Here is a 22119-nt window from a genome sequence, read left to right as displayed (position 1 = left end):
TGGGCATCGGTCGCAAACCGTATGACTGGTTTATAGCCCCTTGTACGACCCGGACCCAGACTCCACAATCCTGTTTATGCGGTCCGATTTGCGGACCCCCCCCGAATATCTCTTATGTGTGCAGTATCGTACACCAGTCATAATCTGGAGATCTGCCAGCATCAAAGAGCACTCTGAAGCCTATTCACGTGATCCACTATTTGAACCAGTCGGGCCGGGCCTCAGCCCTAGACGGGGGGGTAAGCAGGGGTTCTGGCACAACATCATATTTAATTGGACGAAGGTCTCTGCTGAGCAAGATGCACACCCGATAAGAACAACTGGAGAGTTGGTGGGGGCAGAGATCGCGTGCGTTTGGAGAAACCAGCTCGCCTATGGTATGGTATATTACAGCACAGGAATGATACAAGCGCACAGGGAGCGCTTAATTGATGAGAGAGGCTCGCAATATTTGTCAGACCAGTGCTGTTTGCGTTTGTATTGCTTGCAGAAAGGGGGGGGAAGCGCATGGCATGGTTGAACACTCGGGGTGAAAGAGGAGTGAGGTTAGGTAGGATGTAGCATAAGCTTTTATGCGATACTGGCAGTGGTGATATGGAGGGAGTAGCCTGCGGTGGGAGTGAGAGGAAGTCTTTGTCCGTTTTCGCGCACACCTTGCGTGTGGGGTGTGGTAACTGAGCTTGGACTCTGGTTGCTTGTGCATATCCCTCTCTATCGTATGATACAAGTATGAATTATTGATAGACTATTCCTTATAGAGCCTCGAATCCACGGGAATTTTGATGAGCCCTATCCTATCTCGAATGCTACAACCCATAAGGCATCCCCACCTCGCTCAGTCGAATCCCTCAATTTACCTTTCTCATCAACAAACCCTCCCACCAAAGACGCTGCTACTGTACCTGTAGGGTACTTCACATCACATTCCTCTCCGACAACACCCCCCGGGGCCCTGCCTCCCCCACCACCGCGCTGGGTAGTCGTGTCCGCCTCTCTTCCTTGTGCGTGCGCTCCATCAACTTGTCACCTCCCCTTCCACTTCCCCCCTCTAACCCCTTCTTTCTTCTCAAGAAATAAATAAAAAAAACAACTTCTATCCTCAACCCCTTCCCCCCTCAGTTACACCCAATATTCACCGGAGCTTACTGTTGTCTCTTTCGCTTCAGAGACAACCCCGCTCATCCCACCCCTCACTCCCTATCCCACCGCCCCTCATTCCGCTGCTCAACCTCGACGCAACAACTACTCTCGTCAACGGAAAGGGGAAAAAGAAAACAATAATCAGACAGCGTCAGAAAAACGGCCTCTAGCTTGATTCTAATACTCCCTTCTTGCGATGGCCGATCCCAATGCATCAGCGGTGGCTATTGAGAACAGCAGAAAGCAGGAGAATGCCATTCGTGCTGTGATTGAGAAGAAGGCACCCCCGGAAATTGATTTCACTCTGCATACTATGGAAGATGGGACTCAAGTTTCGACACTTGAGCGAGTTTGCAAGGGTATGTTCTGCGAGTTTGCTCTTTTCGCTTCAAAACTTTTCTTCGTGATGAATCTTGTTCCCCCCGTCTCTTTCTGCTTATCATTCACCCCTCCTTGTGATGGATGTTCCTGGTTCCAGGAATCCTGCATGGGGTTCATTCCATCTCTTTAGCCCTTAGCTTAGAAGTGCGATGCGAGTATCCTTTTTTATGTCCATTCAGCTTTGCCATGTTTTGACGGGATTGCGGGATTAGATCATTTTCATATTGTTTAGACATCCTTATTTGTTTCTACATTTACGTTTTTATCGCTATAAGTTTGGTTAATTATTTCCCCTTCCCTGAAATAGATGTGCAGGCACCTGCATTCCACAAGCCTACAAATGAGCAGTTTTACGACTCTAATGATCCTACAAAGCCGGATCTCGCATTCCTGAAGCAGCACTTTTACCGCGAGGGTCGTCTTACTGAAGAGCAGGCCATCTTCATTATTAACCGTGGCACTGAAATTCTCAGGACCGAACCTAATCTCCTGGAGATGGACGCGCCGATCACTGTGTGCGGTGACGTTCATGGGCAATATTACGACTTGATGAAATTATTTGAAGTAGGCGGGAATCCCGAGGAGACTAGATATCTGTTTCTGGGGGATTACGTTGATAGAGGGTACTTCAGTATTGAGGTATACTGCTCTTTATCTCTTGATCGTTTTGAAGCACAGGGTTGTGCCTTCCCCATTTGTGTCTAACCTGAGATGAAAAATAGTGCGTTTTATATCTTTGGGCGCTGAAGATCTGGTATCCCAATACTCTTTGGCTTTTGAGAGGCAATCATGAATGCAGGCATTTGACAGATTATTTTACCTTCAAGTTGGAATGTGGGTCAATTGCTGAACCTAAATTTCTTCCTTGGGCTCGACTAATGCGCATTCCCTAGGCAAACACAAATATTCTGAACGTGTATATGAAGCTTGTATGGACAGTTTTTGTGCGTTACCACTGGCAGCAGTTATGAACAAGCAGTTCTTGTGTATTCACGGTGGATTGAGTCCTGAGCTCCAGACCTTGGATGATCTGCGAAGTGTATGCCATGGCTTGTTTGTACTATATGTGGTAATGTAGGGCTGACTGCGATATAGATTGACCGTTTCCGCGAGCCCCCCACTCATGGTTTGATGTGCGATATTCTTTGGGCCGACCCTCTAGAAGAGTTCGGACAAGAGAGAACTTCTGATTTCTTCATCCACAATCATGTTCGTGGCTGCTCTTACTTTTTTTCATACCCAGCTGCTTGCTCGTTTCTCGAAAAGAACAACCTGCTCTCTGTCATCCGTGCGCATGAGGCACAGGACGCAGGGTACAGGATGTATAGGAAGACCAAGACAACTGGATTCCCAAGCGTTATGACCATCTTTTCTGCGCCCAATTATCTTGATGTGTACAACAACAAGGCGGCTGTTCTGAAATATGAGAACAATGTCATGAATATCAGACAATTTAGTACGTTTGACTTATCTACTCCATTTGTTTAGTAATATCCCCGAGGATTGGAGTGCTAAGGTCGCCATTGCAGATTGCACGCCCCATCCTTATTGGTTACCTAACTTTATGGATGTTTTTACCTGGTCGCTTCCCTTCGTTGGCGAAAAGAGTAAGTTCGAATGCCCTGAGAGCGTCCGATCAGATACTAATCGCAACCTCCGGCTCTAGTTACTGATATGCTCATCGCAATTCTCAACACTTGCTCCAAGGAGGAACTCAATGAGGACACGCCACTTTCCCCTTCATCCACCGACCCGCTATCGCCTCCTCCTGAGCCCGAGACTGATCCCAATAGCCCAGATGCCAAGCGCCGTGCTATTAAGAATAAGATTCTTGCCATTGGGCGCCTGTCCCGCGTCTTCCAAGTTTTGCGTGAAGAATCTGAACGTGTGACTGAGCTTAAGACCGCCACTGGGGGCAGACTTCCGGCTGGAACACTGATGCTTGGAGCAGAGGGCATTAAGGATGCTATCACTTCATTCGAGGAGGCAAGGAAAGTTGACCTCCAAAATGAGAGATTGCCCCCAAGCCACGAGGAAGTGGAAAAGAAGGGCAAGGAGGCCAAGGAGGAGGCAATGAACCGCGCTGTGAGGGAGGCAGACAATGACAGGGAGTTGAACAGGGTGGCGAGGAGGATCAGCATGTAAGTTGGAAAATCTTTTCGACAGCTTGCGCTGGCTTTCTCTTTGGCCATTGATGGTGGATGGAAATAAGGCTAATATTCATTCGAGGACTGATAGGTCTGGAGGGGGCGGAAGCTCGAGTAAAAAGTGATCATTCTAATTCACTAGAATGAAGGGAAGGGAGGAAAGGAAGGGGGGCATTTTCCCTTTGGCTAGAAGTCTATGAGTGGTGGTCAAATACTGGGAGGCTTTTCTTTCACTTTTTTCTTTTCTCGCTCCTGTTTGGGCCGCCTTTGGTAATAGTATTTCATTTCGTATGAACCATGCCGACATAAAATGTCAACTATATATCCTCCTCATATTTTATATCCACTCCCCCCCAGTTTTCCCTTCCACTCTATACAACCCTCTCGTCTCCAGCTCCCTTTCTTTGTACAATCAATGGAGAACAAAAAATTGCGACCCTCGTTGTCATAAACAGATCACCCTCTTTTTTGTTCTTGTCATATTCACTTCCAATAGTTGTTTTTTCCTTGATTGGCCTTGGCTGAAAAATGGCAGTTTTGTGATATAATATGATAAGAAATTTTTCCGTCGTACTCTTTTGTTTTTGCCGCCGTGATTTCTTGAGTGAATTATTGATGGGTGGATCGAGGCGGTTTGATTTTCATTTGGCAGGCGTGAGGCCTTTGTAATCTTTGCATAGTGTCATATCATATAAAATAGAGGTCGGTATGGGTTTTATTGTTATTGGTTCATGGCATTCAGTTTTATCGAGTGTTGCTCGATGAGCTTGAGTTAGGGTAGTCGCCGTCGGTACCGTAGTGCAAGCATACATCTTGTAACGAAACCAAGCGCGCCTTGTAAAGGACAAAAAAGAAAAGAGGACGGGGGCCGCTTCGTATACCGTAAGTTAGTATGATATGTGGACCTCCGATAAGAGGGGAAGCAAAGCAGCGCGGTAGCTGCAAAACAAGAGTTAAAGAAAAAAGGTCTTGCTGGGAGTCGAACCCAGATTGCGGGAATCAAAATCCCGAGTGCTAGCCATTACACTACAAAACCGGTGATTATTGGCAAGTGTTGGGGTTTGATAAATTTATTTTAAAGTCAAGGAGGCTAGGTTTACGTGTGGCGAGTCACGTGCCGATGTACGTAATGTGGGGTGGGCGGTATAAAGTTCGGAAGTTGGAAGGATTGGTGTGGTGAGGTTCGGTACCGGTATACTGGTACTGGATGTGGAAGAGGGAAGTAGGAGTAGTTTTCTAATAACTGAAATTTATCTAGTGCATTTGGGTTGGCTGGGGTAGGATTTACGACTGAGTTACAAGAGTAAGTTGGGGGTATAAGGAGAGAAAGGATTTTTGTTATTAGTAACTCTAGGTGATATCTGGGTCGGCTAGGTTGGAGGGTGAACACGAAAGGGGAGAGAATGTAGAAATAGAGATTGAGGAAAGAAGTGAGAGGGTAATGGGATTGGATTGGTCAACTGGTGAAAGAGGATAGTAATATGCTTTACTCTAAGGAGAATAGATGAGCTGATAGTTCTGTTTTGGGTTATGACAAGTTTTTTTTTGTATTTTTTTATATCCAGTTTTTATTTGTAAATTATTATTTATGTGGAGCAAGGTGCATAGGTCCTCCTCAGTAAGAGCTATACAGACTTAAAACCTCCATCCCTACTGAGGACCTACCGGCCAGATGAAATACCATCCTGCTGACCAAAGTTGAAACCAGTAGCTGGAGAGAACACATCCGGAACAACTACCCTACAATAATCACTTTCAGAAAATCACATCTGGCTGGCTCGAGCTACCAAAACTAAGGAAATTCTCTTCTCTAATACTAGAACGCAAAATCAAATATGAAGGAAGAAACCACAAATATAAGCAACTCCCAAAACTGAAAGTCAATACTATAAAAATTTGAAGAGGTGGACTATGTATTGTGGAGTTAAATTAAGGTGAATTATACTAAGACCATTTATCAAATAAGATATAATATCAGTTTTAGTCTTTCTTGGCAGCTACTTAAAATATATTTCTGCTTAATCTTCATGCTTATCAAGTTCTACAAGATCATTTTAATGATGAATAATATACTTCCTCCTATAATTATTCTTCATGTAACGAGACTCCATGGAGTACTATTACAGTTAGCCAAACTTACACCCATACTAGTGTTAAGAGACTACTGTAGTAGGAATGGTGATAGACCAGAGTCTAGTGAGTAGAGGTACAGTTAATTAAGTACCTTCATTGGACATGCTATACCATATAAAGAAGTACATTGGTACTAGTAAGGAGCAGTGGTTACCCTACCTTCAGACCAGAGTTACCATACCTTGGATCCTGGGTTACCCTGCTACGGAGCCAAGTTACCTTACCTTAAAAGTAACTTGTTAGGCAAGGCTTTAGAGGAAGTTACTAGATTGTTTGTCATGCAAAACTATATAGAGTGTATGAATCTTAGGTTGTTCAGATCACTCCTACACATCCAGTTGAGCTTGGAACAAGCTGTAACTTGGTGGTATAGTAGCTAACACCCTCCACCCCTCCCAGCCCATTTATAGGTCTCTAGTATTACGGACTACAGCCTGAAGAGTTGCTGTCAGTCAAGTAAAAGGCTACCAGAAGAGATGCTCCTGTAATACAGTATGTGCTCACGCCATCTGGTCGACTGGAAGTTGTCTGTAGAATATATGAAGAGGCAGAAAAGAACCAGGAGAATTGTCTCTAAGTGGTTTCATGCAAAGTGAACCAGAACTGACAGAGTAATACCACTTTGAAGTATAAAGTAGTATGTGAGGTTACTGGAGGCCTATCTGTGAGGTAACCAACATCTTTTGCCACAAAAGTATTGTAATAATAGAGAATTGTTAAGCACTCTAAGATATTAGTCTGGAGTCACAGTAAGAACTACTTCTAGGATGGTTGACTGTAAGTAGTACCTATTGGGAGTTAACCTCAGAAGGAGTCAATTGGGAAAGCTACTTGGCTATTATCGGGAATAATATGGAATGGAGTAGTATAGTTAGTATTGCATTCACTCAGGCATGACAACTTACCACTGATATGTCTGCTATAAGAAGAGTTTTTACTCCTGCAGTTGCATTGTAGATGCAGCGGCTAAAGCAGTTCTGTTAAGTAGATGTTAGCAAACTACAGTGTTCTCTAATTCGCTCTGGATGATCTTTAGTCTGACCTGTAGAGGTTAGATATACAGCACAGGGGAGTTTGGTACTCCAGAATGCTGAGTTGTGATGGGGAGCAATGGGCAGTATATGAAATCTACTTAAGTATATATAAGTTCTTGTAATGATCCCTCCTCGGATAGTTAATTCTTCACAACGGGAAATGATACCTCTCTTATTCTTATATTTCTTTCCTTAGTCTTATGATAGCACTAGGCCTCTGCCTACGTTGCCAATAGTACAAGACCTCTATCTTCTATCGGGAATGCCTATCATAAGTTTTCTCTAACTCTTCTTTGTGAAGAGCGTTCCTCCGCATAACAATAATGTTGTAATAAAGATAAAGATCGTAAAGGTGTTTTATATTCGTTAAAGTAATAAATAGGAAAAGTACTTTGAATTCAATCTAATTTTATTTATACTAGTACCACCAATACTGGCATACGACCAGTCTCCCCCACGCCCCATAAAAACAAACTATTTAAAATACACTACCGTGCACCCTTCCACCTCGGAACCACTCCTCCCAAACATAAATCCAAAAATCACTACCTATGCGGGCTCATGGGCGCTCGCAGCAACTAGTGCCGCCCCGGATTAATGCATCTTCCCACCTCGCCACCCAACCACCATCTCATTCCCTCACCCCTATCCGCCTACAACACAATTTGACCCACATACTCAACAAAAGAAATATCCAGTCTGTCCCAATATCCCTTTGTCGTCTTGTAATGCAACCCTAGGTCCAAATATCCTTCCGCCAACACCACCCCACAAAAGGGGCATCCGGATTCCTTCAGCAACTGGTTTACTTTGGCCCACCTCAAGACCAGTGACGTCCACATCGTCAAGTTCAGCTCATCCCACTGTAAATGCTGGGAATGCGAAAACTGATTGTCACAGGTCTGTAAATACCGGAGATGTCTCTCAAAGTGTTCCGTGAAGGTGGCGCGTTTCTTTATAGCTGTAGTGGCAATAGCGGTACCACAACAGGGACAATCACACCGTCGCTGGTCAGGTAAAAAGAACCACTTCTTCGGCAGTGTCACCTTGCCTGGCAAGATGCAGCTGCTGCCATCATGTCTCTTCTCACACTGTGTGCAGGTCGTAGGGTCTCCTATAAGTACTGACACCCCATTCCGTTTCACCCTCAGTGTGCTGTCAAAGGGGTTACCTGCCACAACCAATTCCCCGTTTATCAATCCAATATGGCGAGGGATTCCCAGGCCCAGCCACCGATGATCCATCTACCAGCATTTCTATCTCGGAATTGCCGAATCCTTATACAGATCTTCATTAGCAGAGCGTGCTCTAGCATAGTGGGGGCACTCAGTCCAGTGGTGTCAGTCTTCCTTCCTGTTACATCTGTCATGGCCGACCATGCCTGTTTCACTACAGATCTGCATCAAAACTTAGGAATCCATCTGGGTTAGGCCCTAGAGGTATTGAGGCACCTTCGGTTCCCGAGAATAATACTCGTGTCCTTTTCTAGTATGCCAAGTCCCCCATTCCTCCTTACAGAGCTCCCGAGCCAGAGCCGCATGACCAATCCCAAAGCTAACCCCTTCCCAAAGCAGGGGGTGCAAGGGGCATCTGATACATATCTTACCCTTCAAGTTGACCATCTCGTTGCCATCAATGCCTATGTGACTGGAGACCCAACCGAAACTAACATGTGAGAATGTATTCAACAGGGGTACCATTATCTCTCACAACTTAGCTGAGTCACTATCTGAAAACATGTTGTCAACTATGATCAGGGCCGGTACGCAGTCTAAGAACACATGGACCTGGCATCTCTTGGCCATATTCTGAGCATGTCGGAGGGTACACACAATAGCAAACAACTCGCATTCCATAATGCTCCAGGATGGAGGAACCGAGCACCTGTCAACATGGGTCAAGGCCCCTCTCTCAAATACCGTCCAGAGTACACTAGCTCTTTCAGAGTACTTGGACCCATCCGTGTACATAACCACATCTGAAGATGTACAGAGGTCCTTGTACAGAACTCAGTGGCGTGCAGCCATCATTACCTTGTCTTTCCCAATTGAAACCGTCGGGCGGCAGGTGAGCTCCTTATCCGAAGTCCGCCGATATGCCACCATGCCTTCCTCCTTCCACTGTAACCATATTTCCCTGAACCATGGATACTGGTCACTGTACCGGTAATTGATGAACCGGCTGTAGCACCTCCGCTGTAGATACCTTCTCTGTATAGCAACAGGCGGTAATCCGAACTCAGCCAACAGTATGTTGTTTGCTAACCTCATAGGCGTTCGGAATACTGATCGGAGGCAATCATTAACGTGGACCTGAATCTGCTTCACATACGATACATGGTCAGTTACAAACTCCAGTCCATAGTAGACAGTCGGAAGGTAGGCTGCCTGCACCAAGCGGTAAGTCTCTCATGCTCCCAAGCTACCAACACTTCCAAATCTCCTTTCCAATGCCAAAATCCTTCATCTAACACCCAACCCTCTTTCCAACCAATACTTTACATGAGAAGAAAAGTTAAGAAATATATTAAACCTATACCCGAGAACCCTCAAGTCCTCTGAAGGCAACACCATTTCTCCTAACAATTCCATTCCTTCCCATGCCTTATCTCCAAACCCAATCCACTGAGTCTTGAAGGCGCTAAACTCCATTCCCCTGGCTCTGGCTATGCAGTCACAGTCTGCAAATATTTCTCCCCCCTAGTATTGGGCTGCTTTGCAGGACTCTGCTGCTACCATGATGACTCCATCATCGACATATGAGACTACCAGCTGACGTACACTGAGGAAGTATCGCATGCGTGGTCTGAATATATCTACTACATATCCACCGAAAAGGAACGGGGAAAGGGGTGAGCCCTGAGGTACTACCTTACTGACATAGTAGGGGCGAGAGACGAATCTGTGGAAGCGAAACTGTACCGACCGACAGGAAGCCCATCAACGGATCTATTTGCAAAGGTATCCGGGGCACCCCCTGGCCACCAGAAAGTCAGACAGGAGATTGATATCAATGTTATCAAACCCCCCTTCTACATCCATTGACAAGATCAATCTTTTGTAGCCCTCATTATACTGCAAGAACTCAAAGACCACTGCCATGGCATCATGGACACCCCGCTTTCGTCGAGACCCGAATTGTGTTTCTCCCAGGTCCAGGTAGGTAGCCAGTCTCAACAGTACCACTTGCTCCGTGACTTTTGCCGGCATTGGAAGGAGATGTATTATACTCCATGATTTCACAACATCATACCTGGGCTTGTCCAGTTTGGGTATGAGTACCACCTCAGCCTTGTACCAGTCTGGAATATCGTGCCACAACCCACACTAATCTACCAGGTGCCTCAATGTTGTTGTATCTCTTCGTTTCCAAAACCGTAAGGAGGGATAGCCAATATCGTCCTCACTTAGGCCTGTATTCATAGGGGACCTCAAAAGGGCAATTTCCATTTCTTGAGTACTGTCCATATCAATCTCAGAACACTCCCAAGGGGTGGAGTCGACAGATGATAACTGCTGTGCAATCAGGTTACTAATGTCTGAATATGTAGTAGCATAGGACCCATCTGATCGTACCATGGAGGAGAGGGTTCACTTAGCTTCCAGCTTCCATGCCAACCTAAAAATGTCTGAGTCTTGGCTCTCAGCTATCCTTTCCCTGATATGCTTGAATCTAGCCCTTAGCAGGCACGCCCAGTAGACACATCAGTTAACTTGCAGTCCTCCGTCCGCTCCGCCTTGCGTTTGGAGTATCGACATAGCCGGGCCACATCCAACCTCATTCTCTCCAACTCTGGTGTCCACCACTCGCACTGACCTCTGCCGATGGAGGCCCGTGGGAGTGCATCCACCACTCATCTCACCTATTCCTACAACTTCCTATCTTCCACCTCTTGTAGGGCATCTAGCTGTTTCTCAACCTTCTCCCATACTACCTTCTTCCAGGCTGGCCTCCAACGTATAATATTGTCAGGAAGGTCAACTGTCAACTTAAGGGCTTGAGCACTGAGCTCACAGCAAGCGACATCCAGGTATCGAAGCCTGACGTATGGCGCCCGATATAGGCAAAGGTTGATTCTGGAAATGTCCCGAAAGGTTGGTACAATTAGGAGGACCATGTTCATGTCGCGAGTCGGGGCTGTGAACCATTGTTTCAGCCATTGTCCACCCATGTTATTGTAGTCTGTGTTGGGGTTCCAATATTGATGTCTGGCATTAAAGTCACCAAACACGATATCTGGTTCCCCTAGTTCGTCCAACCAATCAGCAAACTGGTCCTTAGTATAACCGGGTCGAAAGTAAACTCTGGCGAGCACCCTCTTCAACCTTTTTTCCCAATAGCTAACACTGGTACTACTCTCTCCATGTTTCACCATCTCAAACATCCCACAAATATGGGACCAAACAAACATCTCCACACCTGACCTTTTAATAAAAGAAAACAAATCCCACCCATCAATATCTATAGGTACATGTAACCCCTCGGGATCAATCAGTAGTTCAATAATAAAAAACAAATCAACAAAAGAAAACAAATCAAATGCCAGCGCCCAATTCCCACTACACCTCTACACGTTTAATGCCATTGTCATAATAAGCATTAAAAGGAGGCCTCAACTGATCCACTTAGGCCACAAGGGCCAGAGGCATATGGGATATCACTATCCTGGTTCCGAGCAATCCAATAGGTATCTTCCTGATGGGGCTTAGTGGTGGCTGTGGTTTTTAGAATCCCATGCACTGGGGAGGGGGAAGGAGAAGGACATTCCAGTTCCTTATCCTTGGTCTTGTCTGACTTCTGACGGGGGCCTTCATCTTCCTTGTCACTGCTGATCTCAACAAGTCGTGATGTTGGAGACATTCCACGACTACGGCATCGTCTCTGGGCCCTTCTCGTCTGACATCCATAGTATTCCGGTTTCTTGGTAGGCTCTGTCAGTAGGGCCACCCCTTGTTTTTGCTTCGAGGATGATGGAGCTGGGTCGAGGACCTGACTCCTGGACACTGTTCGTATCCAGTGAAATGGTCCATCCGGTCACAGAGCCAACATTGTCTTTTAGTGTGTCCACAGGCCTGGTCTACCCCCACTGGGCATCCAGGCTTGCTGCACATGTGTTGCCGGGAGAAGCATACTCTAAAATAAAAGTGACAGCAGGGTGGGTGACCACATGTGGCCTCAAAGTGGCCAGTCTCTAGGCACTTACGACAAACCTTTAGGGGTCTTTGTTCTTCAAATACCCAGACATTGCGGGCCCCTCCTCTCAACCAGATTTTTCCCTCAGCCAACCTTTCCCTGATGGCCTCATTTCTTGCGACCACAAAGCGGATGCCATACATCGTAGCATTGGCCTGCCTCCTTGCGTGGATAGACCCCATAATATCTGGTCAGGAAATGGTAACCACACCAGTATTGGATTACTCTAAATCAGTGCGTAGGCCATCAAATGCCGCGCTCCCAGTCCATTCTTCAACTTTCTAAACTGAACCTCGTCCTGCGTCAGCTAGCGGGACGCCAGAAACGAAAATCTTTTCCTTCTCCAAGTTCCTCTGAATCTCGAACTCTGAGAGTGACAGTTTTCTAAGTAGGTCAAGCCTAGCCTTGTCGAGCCAGTTGCCTAGTTCAGTAACAGAATGTTCTGCCAGGATCAGAAAGATACAGCCAAACTCAGGCCAGATGTGCTTGGCATGGATGTATGGGGCATTGCCTTAGATCTTTCCTTGGTTTGACAAGGTCATATTGATCCAATTCCTCATAGCCTCGATACCCATACCTTGTGGTAGGGCTATCTGTTTGCGGGTAGTAAATCATATAGTAATATGCCTTCCGTGGGCATCCGGGGTCGGTAACGATTGTGGTGGTGCCGGTACCAAGTTGAGCAGGTCAGGAGGTCCTTGTGGGACTCTTCGGTACTCTTGTCGCATCGGGGTTGTAGTTACCTTGATGCTGGCCATGGCCACAGGCCTTGATTGAATTGGCAAAGCAGCAGGCACCACTGCCGCCGGAGTCGGTTCCTGTCTCTCAGAGTTCTTCTCCTGAGTCTTGGCCGGGGTCGCCGTCTCCTTCTTGTCACCAGATTCTCTGGCAGCCTTTCTTCTCCTTCTGGCAGCACCGCTCAGGCATCTACCATGTTTCCTTTCCCTTATCTCTCCTTCTTTCTCCCCATCCTCCTTTTCACAGTACACTGATTTGCCTTCTCCCCCATGAGCCACTTGTAATGTTACTCCCCCTTCGCTAGAAGAGCTCTCGCTGCTAGACTGGTAGGAGGATGCTGCTGATGTGGGGTGGGTGGAGGGTGCCTATTCCTTCTGAGCGGTGGGAGGCTTGGGCACATATGCCATCCATTTCACTACCTCCATGAAGGAGGCTTTAGTAGTAGGAGCCACCGTAGTAGTCTCTTTTTTCTTAATAGGAGCAGGGGGTGGCGTTGTTTTCAACAAACCAAACAGGATATTGCCGGACTCTACTGAAGGGGATTGGCGACAGGGAGGACAACTTACCCTGCAGTATCTCTATTTCTTCTCCTCGCTTGCCAACAATATCTGTCATCACCTTCACTGCCCATTCTAGCAGGTATACTTGGCTCCAGTAATTCACTGTACCCTCTAGTCCTTCAATACCAAATGCGGCGCTATTGTTCATCCAAGTCCGGACATCATGTACAGTGTCATCCTCAATTGACCCGGATTCCGAGGAGAGGAGAGGTTGAGTGTTGCCAGAGCAGATGTCCTTCAACCCTTCCAACATAGATACAATCATGCTACCTGAGCTAGGCCCAGGAGATGGAGTCCTACCTGCCTCCAGCATCTGGCATACCTCTGCCATAATGGAGTCCGCCTGAGCCAGAATGGCATTGGCTTCCTCAGGTTGGGTATCCGGAAGGTGAACCTCTAACGGTGTCTGAGCGTCGTGTGAAACCTCCAGGGAGCTTGATAGCTGTCCTTCCTGCAATGTCCAATCTCTATCAAAGGCTGGCAGTGAGGACACCAGCACTGGAGAGGGGGCATGGATGCTGTCGTCCAGTCCAGTCGCTTCAGAGTTACGTCCTTCCTACAAATTCATGGGAGTATTGTGTACCAGTACTTCCAAAGTAGCCTGGATGTCTTCAGTTACCAGTGGAGATGGGGAATGTGTTGTAGCCTCAATGGTTGATGGGAGACTTACAGGTAGAGGAATGGCCAGGGGCCCATGATGTAGGTCAAGTGGTAGGCCAAGCAGGGTGCGAACGATCTGTTTTTTCTGGCCTTCATTAACATTAATAGCCCTGAAAAATTGTGGCCCCAGAACTGGAGCAGTGGATCGTTTAGCGGGGGATGCCGACCGCGTACGGAGTCGCATTCCAGTGGTAGGGGGGGCTGTAGTCCTCATCTTCTAGGTCATCTTGTCTGAACTTTGGGGTCTCGTAAAGAGCCCTTTCTCCAGATGACATCCCAGCCAAAAAGGAAGGAGTTGACGAGCCAGTCTTGCATACAGAGGCCTGGTGGAGGAAACTGGGTATCTTGCTTTGGATGGCCCTAGTGAGAGGAGGGGTGGTAGACCATTGACTTGCCTCCACTGTAGTCGCACTCTTGGTCGGTAGTATAGAGGATTTAGGTACAATAGCTTGGGAGTCTTTGGGGGGGGAGGGTGCTGGGGCTGGAGAGTCTTCCGAGCCATGATCAGAGTTGAACCAAATGAAGAGTCCTGTGGTAGTGTCCCTGTTCAAGCTATACATGGCTGAACAGCCTCTCCCGATTAGGAAACCCCTCACCAAAACCTCCTCTTCTTTCATTGTGGTAACAGTCACGTCAGCGACCATTTGCCGAACCAAATTATTAAACTGTGGGTTTACCACATTCTGATACCGGCGACAGTGGTAAAACTGTGGGAAACTAAGGTTCCCTTTGGGTACGACATATGACCATGTAATTGTGGGGATAAGGCCACAGTCGGCCTCAGTAGCAGGCGTAAGGCACAATGCCATATGGGCGGTCTCAAGTGAGGAGGAGGTGTTGCAGTTGGCCTAAACAGGGGACGACATCCTCAAAGGGGGGGGAGAATCTGTGGAAGAGGAGGCTGTCGAAGACACCATACTCATCCAAACTATACTCAGTGATTACTGGGACCAGGCTACGGATATCTCACACTGAAGTATATTCTAAGTGAGAACAACTACTTCTAACCAACTGCTCGAAAAGAAAAACACAAAGAGGTAACAGTAGATGAAGTATTTATCGCGAGCAAAATAAGGTAAAGTATTGGTAAGCTTACTTCTAACACAGAGTGCAAGAAGTAGGAAAAGTACTTAGAACAAAGCGTGAAGAACCTATCCTTCTCGGCTGTATCAGCCTCCTTATATAGTGTTCTTCCTATCCATAGTCATGTGACCCAAAGTGGTCACATGTGCGAAACCAAATCATAACAAACTAATCATATGACCAAAGTGGTCACACGCTCAAAACCCATGACCTCATAGCAAGGTCATGTGCGAAAACTCATTAACTAATTTTAATGCAATAAACAAGTCATATGACTTGAATGAGTCATATGTACAAAACCCATGACCTCATAATAAGGTCCTGTGCAAAACATAAATTATATGTACAAGGCATACCTACAAAGCACACTCGCAAGGCATACTTGCCAGGAGTATGTCCTATGACTCATAAGCGAGTCATGTGTGAAATATAACATAATAAGTCATATGACCCACATGAGTCATATGCATGAAACAATAACATACCTATGACTCATAATCATGAGTTATGTGAAAACCATTTTCTATGCCAAGTCATGTTAGTGATATTAGCTCCTCTGGCCCTAAGCCTGAGTCCCATTAGGCTTTATCCCCTAGCTTCAATAGTTCCTGTCCTGCCGAAGGCATGGACCTCTGGAACCTACTGAGCTTGTCGTCTGCTTCTCGCCATCTTATCCTCACTGTTTCCACGGTGAGATTTGCCATCGCAATCATGTGCCGCTGGGCATCATTCAGCTACCTCAGCTCCACAATTATATTATCGTTTGCTGAAATTGTGGCCTCGGCTTGGCCCAGTTGTTCTCGGAGTCTTCGGATATGCCTGTGCAGGCTTCTGGTATGCAGTTCCATTTCCGTAGATGAATATTGGGCTCTCCCCTCCCTGAGCCTCATCCTCGCGGCCCTGGCCCTTTGCCATATTGTGGCATCTTTTCTGTCCAACTCTTTCTTTATCCCATCCTTCTGCGAGTAGTATCCCGCAGTGATTTTCTTCATCCTGTACATCTTGTACGTGTTGTTGAAGCACTGTTTCCAGTGCTTTAGGGCATGGTCCGGACGTGGACCACACTTCTTGTATTCTCTTGGGAACCATCCCAAGCCGTCCTTGTTCCCATAGTATGTGGGACATCCATCGTCGTAGCATACCGTCCATGACATGGCATTATGCTGTGCTTGTTTTTCCCTTTCCCTAAGTTCTTAATTGGTGGGCCCCATGAATGAGTATTCAGGGCTGGTTGGTGTGGTTTGGCGGGGGCTATCACTCCAGCCATCTTGTAGTTGCAATGGCACTGGAGCCTTTCCCTCGCCTTTGTCTTGGTTGAATATAATTGTCACCTAGGCTGGGCTTACCTAGGTATCACTGGTAGAAGGTTGAGATAGCATCTTGTGCGTGTTTGAAGTTGTATGTAGACTACCCAGTTTTATTGTGTTCTAGTGAATAATGGTCCGCTTGGCTCGGTATTGTAGATTTTCGTAGGCGAAGCGAGAATTGACTATATCGCTGAGTTCGTGTACTGGTTCTCCATTGAGTTCAATTGGAGGGGAAGGAATAATCCTTTGTGAGGGAAACTTATTGTTGTTGTGTAATTCGAGAAGTGAGATGTGGAATGTGTTGTATATTCGCATTGAGGGGGGAAGGTCGAGTTTATAAGCTTGGTTGCTCACACTCTCTCGTATTTTGAGTGGCCCGCTTTTCTTGTAGTCCAATTTCTTTGATGGTCGTCTTGTATGGATATTGCGTGGTATTAGCTATACCATATCTCCCAGTTGTATGTTTGGATCTGGACTTCAGTGTTTATCATATTGTTCTTTTTGCCGTTGTTGTGCTTGACTCATTTCGTATTGTCATGTTTCGTTTATTTCTCCCATGTCTGTTTTGTCCGGTATTATACTGTTAATCGTATAATATGTGGCCTGACTTTGCGGATGTGGTCCGTAATTTGTGAAGAAGGGTGTTGTGCTAATTGTTTCTTGTTTTCTGTTATTGTATGCGAATTCAGCTATTGATAGCAGTTTGTACCAATCATCTTGTTGGTAATTGAGGTAGGCCTGTAAATATTGTTCAAGTATTGTATTTACTTATTCTGTTTGTCGGTCTGTTTGTGTGTGAAATGCTGTGCTTAACCTGTTTTGTATCCCTATTTCTCCGATTACTTTTTTCCACAGTCCAGATGTGAACAACGTTCCTCTATTGGTAATGATATTCTTTGGGAGGCCGTGGAGTCAGAAGACCTCTGGGATGAATGTTTGTATAAAATCGCTCGTGTCCATATCTTTTCTGACTGTAATGAAATGACTCATTTTGGTCAGACAATCTACTACGACCTGGACACTATCACATTTCTCCGATAATGGTAAGTCTGCGATGAAATCCATAGTAATTGTTTCCCATAGTCATTCGGGAACTTCATTTGATTTCAGTAATCTGTATGGTGCGTATTTAGCCGTTTTCGTCCTTTGGCATATGTCACAATTCTTGACATATCTTGTGACATCTTCGCGCAGTCCTGGCCAATAGAATGACCTCATGATGAATCCTGTGGTTTTCGCTGTCCCTCCGTATCCTGCCATTCGGATATTGTGGTGTTGTCGTATGATCTCTGTTCTTATCTTTTCTTCTTCCAGAATCTATTGTTTTCCATTGTACCATATGTTTCCTTTCTCCCATTGGCATAAACCTAGAGCAATTCCTTTCATCGCCTTTTTTCCTTCCTTTAATGCCTTTCTTATTGCCTGAATTGTTTTGTCTCCTTCGTTTGCCTTCTTGATTTCCTTTTCTTCTGTTGATGTAAATTCAATAACCTCTTTTGCCTCGAAGCAGGTTTTTGGTAATAGTGTTCGTGTTTTTTGTTTGATCCTTTCATCTTCTTTTGTTTGTGGTTTATCGCTAGCAATCCTTGTGAGAGCATCTGGCTTTCCGCTCTCTTTGACTGGTCGGTATTTAATTTTGAAGTTGTATTTGCTGAGGTGTTCCATCCACCTTATCTGGCGGTCGTTCAATTCCTTCATGATCATGAACAGGTCCAGGTTCTTTTGATCAGTTAGAACTCAGACTAGATGGTCATTGTTCAGAATGTATCTCCTCCATTCCTTTAATGCTTGAATTATTGCTCATAGTTCTTTGTTTACAATATTGTAGTTACATTCAGTGGGGGTCAGTGTCTTTGATAGATAAGACACTGGCCTCCATTTTGTGTCTTCACATTATTGTGATAGTATGCTTGAACACACATGTTTTGAGGCATCTGTTTCGATCATTGTCCTTCGGTTTGGGTCGCAGTGTACCAGTATTGGCGCTGACATTAGATGTGTTTGAATGGTATCATATGCCCTTTGATCTGTTTCCCCTCATTCCCATTTCTTGTCTTTCTTAGTTAGGTTATTGAGTGGTTTTGCAAGCCTACTAAACCCTTCTATGAACCTCCGATAAAAGTTGCAGAATCCCATAAATCATTGAATATCTGTTTTGTTGTTTGGCTTGGCCCAATCCCATATTGCTGCTGCTTTGACTGGGTCGACTTTGACTCCGCTCCGATTGATGATAAATCCGAGGTATTCAGTTTCTTCTTTATAGAATTCACGTTTCATTGGTTTGATCTTTATTCCTAATTCTTGTATTGTGGCCATAATATTGCTGACATCCTTCTAATGTTGTTGCATGTTTTCCAAGTAGATGAGTACATCATCTAAGTATACAATACAACATATATCGAGGTACTTATTGAGTACCTTGTTGATCCATCTTTGGAATGAAGCGGTTCATTGGTTAGCCCAAAAGGGATAACCAAGTATTCCAACATCCCGTGTCTCAAGACGAATGTAGTTTTCCATTCGTCTCCTGCTTTAATGCGTATATTGTGGTATGCATTCTTGATGTTAAGTTTGGTGAAGTATTTTGCTGACCGTAGTCTATCCAGTGCCTCTCCAATTAAGGGTAGTGGATATCGATCTTTCTTGGTAACCGAATTGAGGGCTCTGTAGTCTACACAGAGTCTCATTTTTCCATCTTTCTTTTTGACGAATAGTATCAGAGATCCTCCTGATGCAAAGAAGTCTTTGATCCATCCTCACTTTAGGTTTTGCTCGATGTACTTTCTAAGTTCTTTAAGCTCCACTTCTCCTAGTGTGTATCACTTCTTGTAGGGAATATCTTTTATTTCTCCTGTTTTCTCGTCTTTGTCCAGCTGAATTTTGTGGTCGATTCCTGGTCTTCGGGGTGGTAGTCCCGTAGCTTCTTCTTCTTGGAATAGATTTGTGAATTGATGATATTCCTTTGGAATCAATTCTTTCCATCCTTTTTTGCTTTAGTATTTCTTGTCTTGGATTGCTAGTTCTATGCTGATGTTGATTTTTACCAGAACCACTTTCTCATCTTCGTATGTCCATTTGAGGATTCCTGTTATATCTCCCCTTCGATAGTACCATCCAAAGGCTTGTGCTGTGATCTCATTGATCTCAATTCTTTTTGTTGAATTAGGCGAGTTCTGGTCTATGCTTGCAAATCCCTTGTCTCCTCGTGTAGTTTCTTCCAGTTGATCTACTTCGTGCAGATCCTCCTGGTTGATTTTTTCGACGATCAACTGTGCAATTTGATCCCCTTTCTGGACTTCATAGTCCTGTTGAGTCAGATTGGCCAAGACAACTTTGATTTCACCTGTATAGTTTGGCAACGATCACCCCCGCCATGGTCATCAGTCGATATTTGACTGCTAGACTACTGCGGAGTGCTACCTACCCATAGGTGCCTTCTGGTAGTCCGATGGCTATTCCTGTCGCTATTATCGCCTGCTCCTTGGCAGGTATCCTGGTTTCTTTGTTGGCATACAGGTCATGTCCTGCTGCCCCTTTGGAACCCTTTGTAGGTACTTTTACCCCTTAGTCCAGCTTTTGTATCGGGACTTTCTTGTCTTATCTTATCTTGGCAAATTTTGCATGTAAAATTTCTTCTTCTGCTTCCCGTATCGGTGTTGAGTAAACTACAGGTGAACTGTTGAGACATTGTGTCGCATACAGTTCGCTGGTGAAGGTCATCTTGTTCTCGTTCTAATCGATTGTCGGGTTTTGTTTTCATAACTATGGCATCCCAAGGACTATCTCATAGTTTTTAAGATCTGCTACCTGAAAGATTGCCTTTTTCCCTATAACTGTCAATGTCCATAGGTACAGTCACTGTATGGGGTATAGGATCCATTACGCTTGGCTTTCTATCTGCTAGGTAGACCTGTCTCGCTTTCTTCGCTTTCTTGGTGTGGAGGCCGTATTTGTCACAGATTTCCTTGTCGATAAAATCTTTCGGTAGCCCCCGAGTCGAGCATTGCATATATCATTGTTTCTGCATACTTTTCATTGTCTATCATCATTTTGATCATCATATGATCTCCATCTTGTTCTCCCCTTTACGAATGTAGTACCGTGTTGTAGTTTGCTAACTTGATGGGTTTTCCAGGTCCACATCTTGTGTCTCCCAGACCACCATTTACTAGGGATCCTTATCGTTTTCTGCCAGTGAATCTTCTGTGATCATTTCGCAAATATTGCTCCTCTTTTAAGCTTGGAAGTGGTTGTTTCCAGCAGCCCTAGTTCCTTAATATCCGCTGTCTGGTCGGCTTCTGCATTCTTGTATCTGATGTCCTGCTTTTCTGCACTGCAAGCAGAGTTTCTTATTCATTCTTCTAGCGTATTCTTCCTTTGACAGGTTCACAGCAGGTCCTGCCTTTGATTTATCCAACTCCATTGGTTTTTCTGGGGGTAATGCTCTGCTTTCACCTCAAGCGGCCTGTGGTTTGAAGGTTCCATCCACGTTTCAGGATGATTGGGCCACCCTATGTACTATGGTGTTCTCCGAGTTGTTTCGAACCATGTTTAGTTTGCTTTCCTTATCGATTGCCCATCTTGCAAATTGTTCTGCTATTATGTAGGATGAGTCGGAGATTCACCATACCTCTCGAAGTCTCTCGCTGCAGTGTCTTAGGAGGATGATATAGAGGATAGCATCACCAAATTCTTCCTCATATTCCAATCGTCGGCATTCGTTCCAATATGCCGAAAAGGTCGCTTTTTCTTGATGGAGTTTCTCCAGCTTTCGTCTTGCTATCTCCTTAGCGTTGGGATCTCCAAATTGTTCAAAGAGTGTCTCCTTGAATTCCTCGTATGTGACCTATTTTCTCTGTTTCCTCCCATCTTGGAAGGGCATGATCCATTGTCCCGCGAGTCCTCTGAGTAGAGATTCCACATAGGGAATCTTGATCTTATAGTGGTGTTCTCCATATTCTTTGACGGCAAAAGACCCTTCGCATTGTGCTAGGAATATTCGTAGCTTATCTTCAGCTCCGTCATACGTGTCGGGTTCTTTTGCTTTCGGTCGCTGGATATTTTCTTTTCCTGTATTTCGTGTTGCTGCTAGAAATTCCTGAAGCTGATTTTTAGTCATTTCAAGTATGCTAGTGCCAAGTGCCGGAGTGGCCAGGGCTGGTAGCACAGGTACTTCTGATCTCGACATTCTCTCAGGTTGTGGGGTTCCTGCTGGAGAGCTATCGACTGGTGATCTCTTCTCTGGGGTTATTGGGCTTGCTACCCTTGAGGGCTTTGCTGAAACCTGATCTAGGACATCGCTAAATCTCCCTAGGAAAATGTTTTGATCGTCAATGTCATTATCTCCTTCCCAATTTGGGTTGAAGGATGCCGTCTTGTATTGTTCAGTGTCGCACTAGGTAATACTTTGTAATGTAATGATCCCTCCTCAGATAGTTAGTTCTTGGTGGTGGGGAACGATACCTGTCTTTTTCTTATATTTCTTTACTTAGTCTTATGATAGCACTAGGCCTCTGCCTACCTTGCCAATAGTACAAGACCTCTGTCTTCTATCTGAAACACCTATCGTGAGTTTTCTCTAACTCCTCTTCGTGAACAGCTTTCCTTGGCGTAACTAAAATATTGCAATAAAGATAAAGATTGTAAAGGTGTTTTATATTTGTTAAAGTAATACATAGGAAAAGTACTTAGAATAAGGCGTGAAGAACCTATCCTCCTCGGCCATATCGGCCTCCTTATGTAG

At 45.3% G+C, this 22119-nt stretch overlaps 1 protein-coding gene; it reads left to right on the top strand.

Annotated features, from left to right (window-relative positions):
- The first annotated feature begins 827 nt into the window (after positions 1-827).
- On the top strand, positions 828-4241 carry GSTUM_00011677001 (uncharacterized protein). XM_002842056.2 has 8 exons: positions 828-1499; positions 1829-2160; positions 2244-2355; positions 2415-2560; positions 2617-2977; positions 3051-3128; positions 3188-3662; positions 3751-4241. The coding sequence occupies exons 1-8, from the start codon at positions 1337-1339 to the stop codon at positions 3791-3793; spliced, it is 1710 nt and encodes a 569-aa protein (XP_002842102.1). The 5' UTR covers positions 828-1336; the 3' UTR covers positions 3794-4241.
- The last annotated feature ends 17878 nt before the right edge of the window (positions 4242-22119 follow it).

Source organism: Tuber melanosporum, assembly GCF_000151645.1.
Source record: "Tuber melanosporum whole genome shotgun sequence assembly, scaffold_9, strain Mel28".
Taxonomy (NCBI): Eukaryota; Fungi; Ascomycota; class Pezizomycetes; order Pezizales; family Tuberaceae; genus Tuber; species Tuber melanosporum.
This window is presented reverse-complemented; position numbering and strand designations above follow the sequence as displayed.

Coding starts and splice junctions, on each gene's coding strand:
- GSTUM_00011677001 (XM_002842056.2), top strand. CDS start 1,337: ATGGCCGATCCCAATGCATCAGCGGTGGCTATTGAGAACAGCAGAAAG. Junction 2,161..2,243: donor GAGGGTACTTCAGTATTGAG/GTATACTGCTCT, acceptor GATGAAAAATAG/TGCGTTTTATATCTTTGGGC. Junction 2,356..2,414: donor TTTTACCTTCAAGTTGGAAT/GTGGGTCAATTG, acceptor CGCATTCCCTAG/GCAAACACAAATATTCTGAA.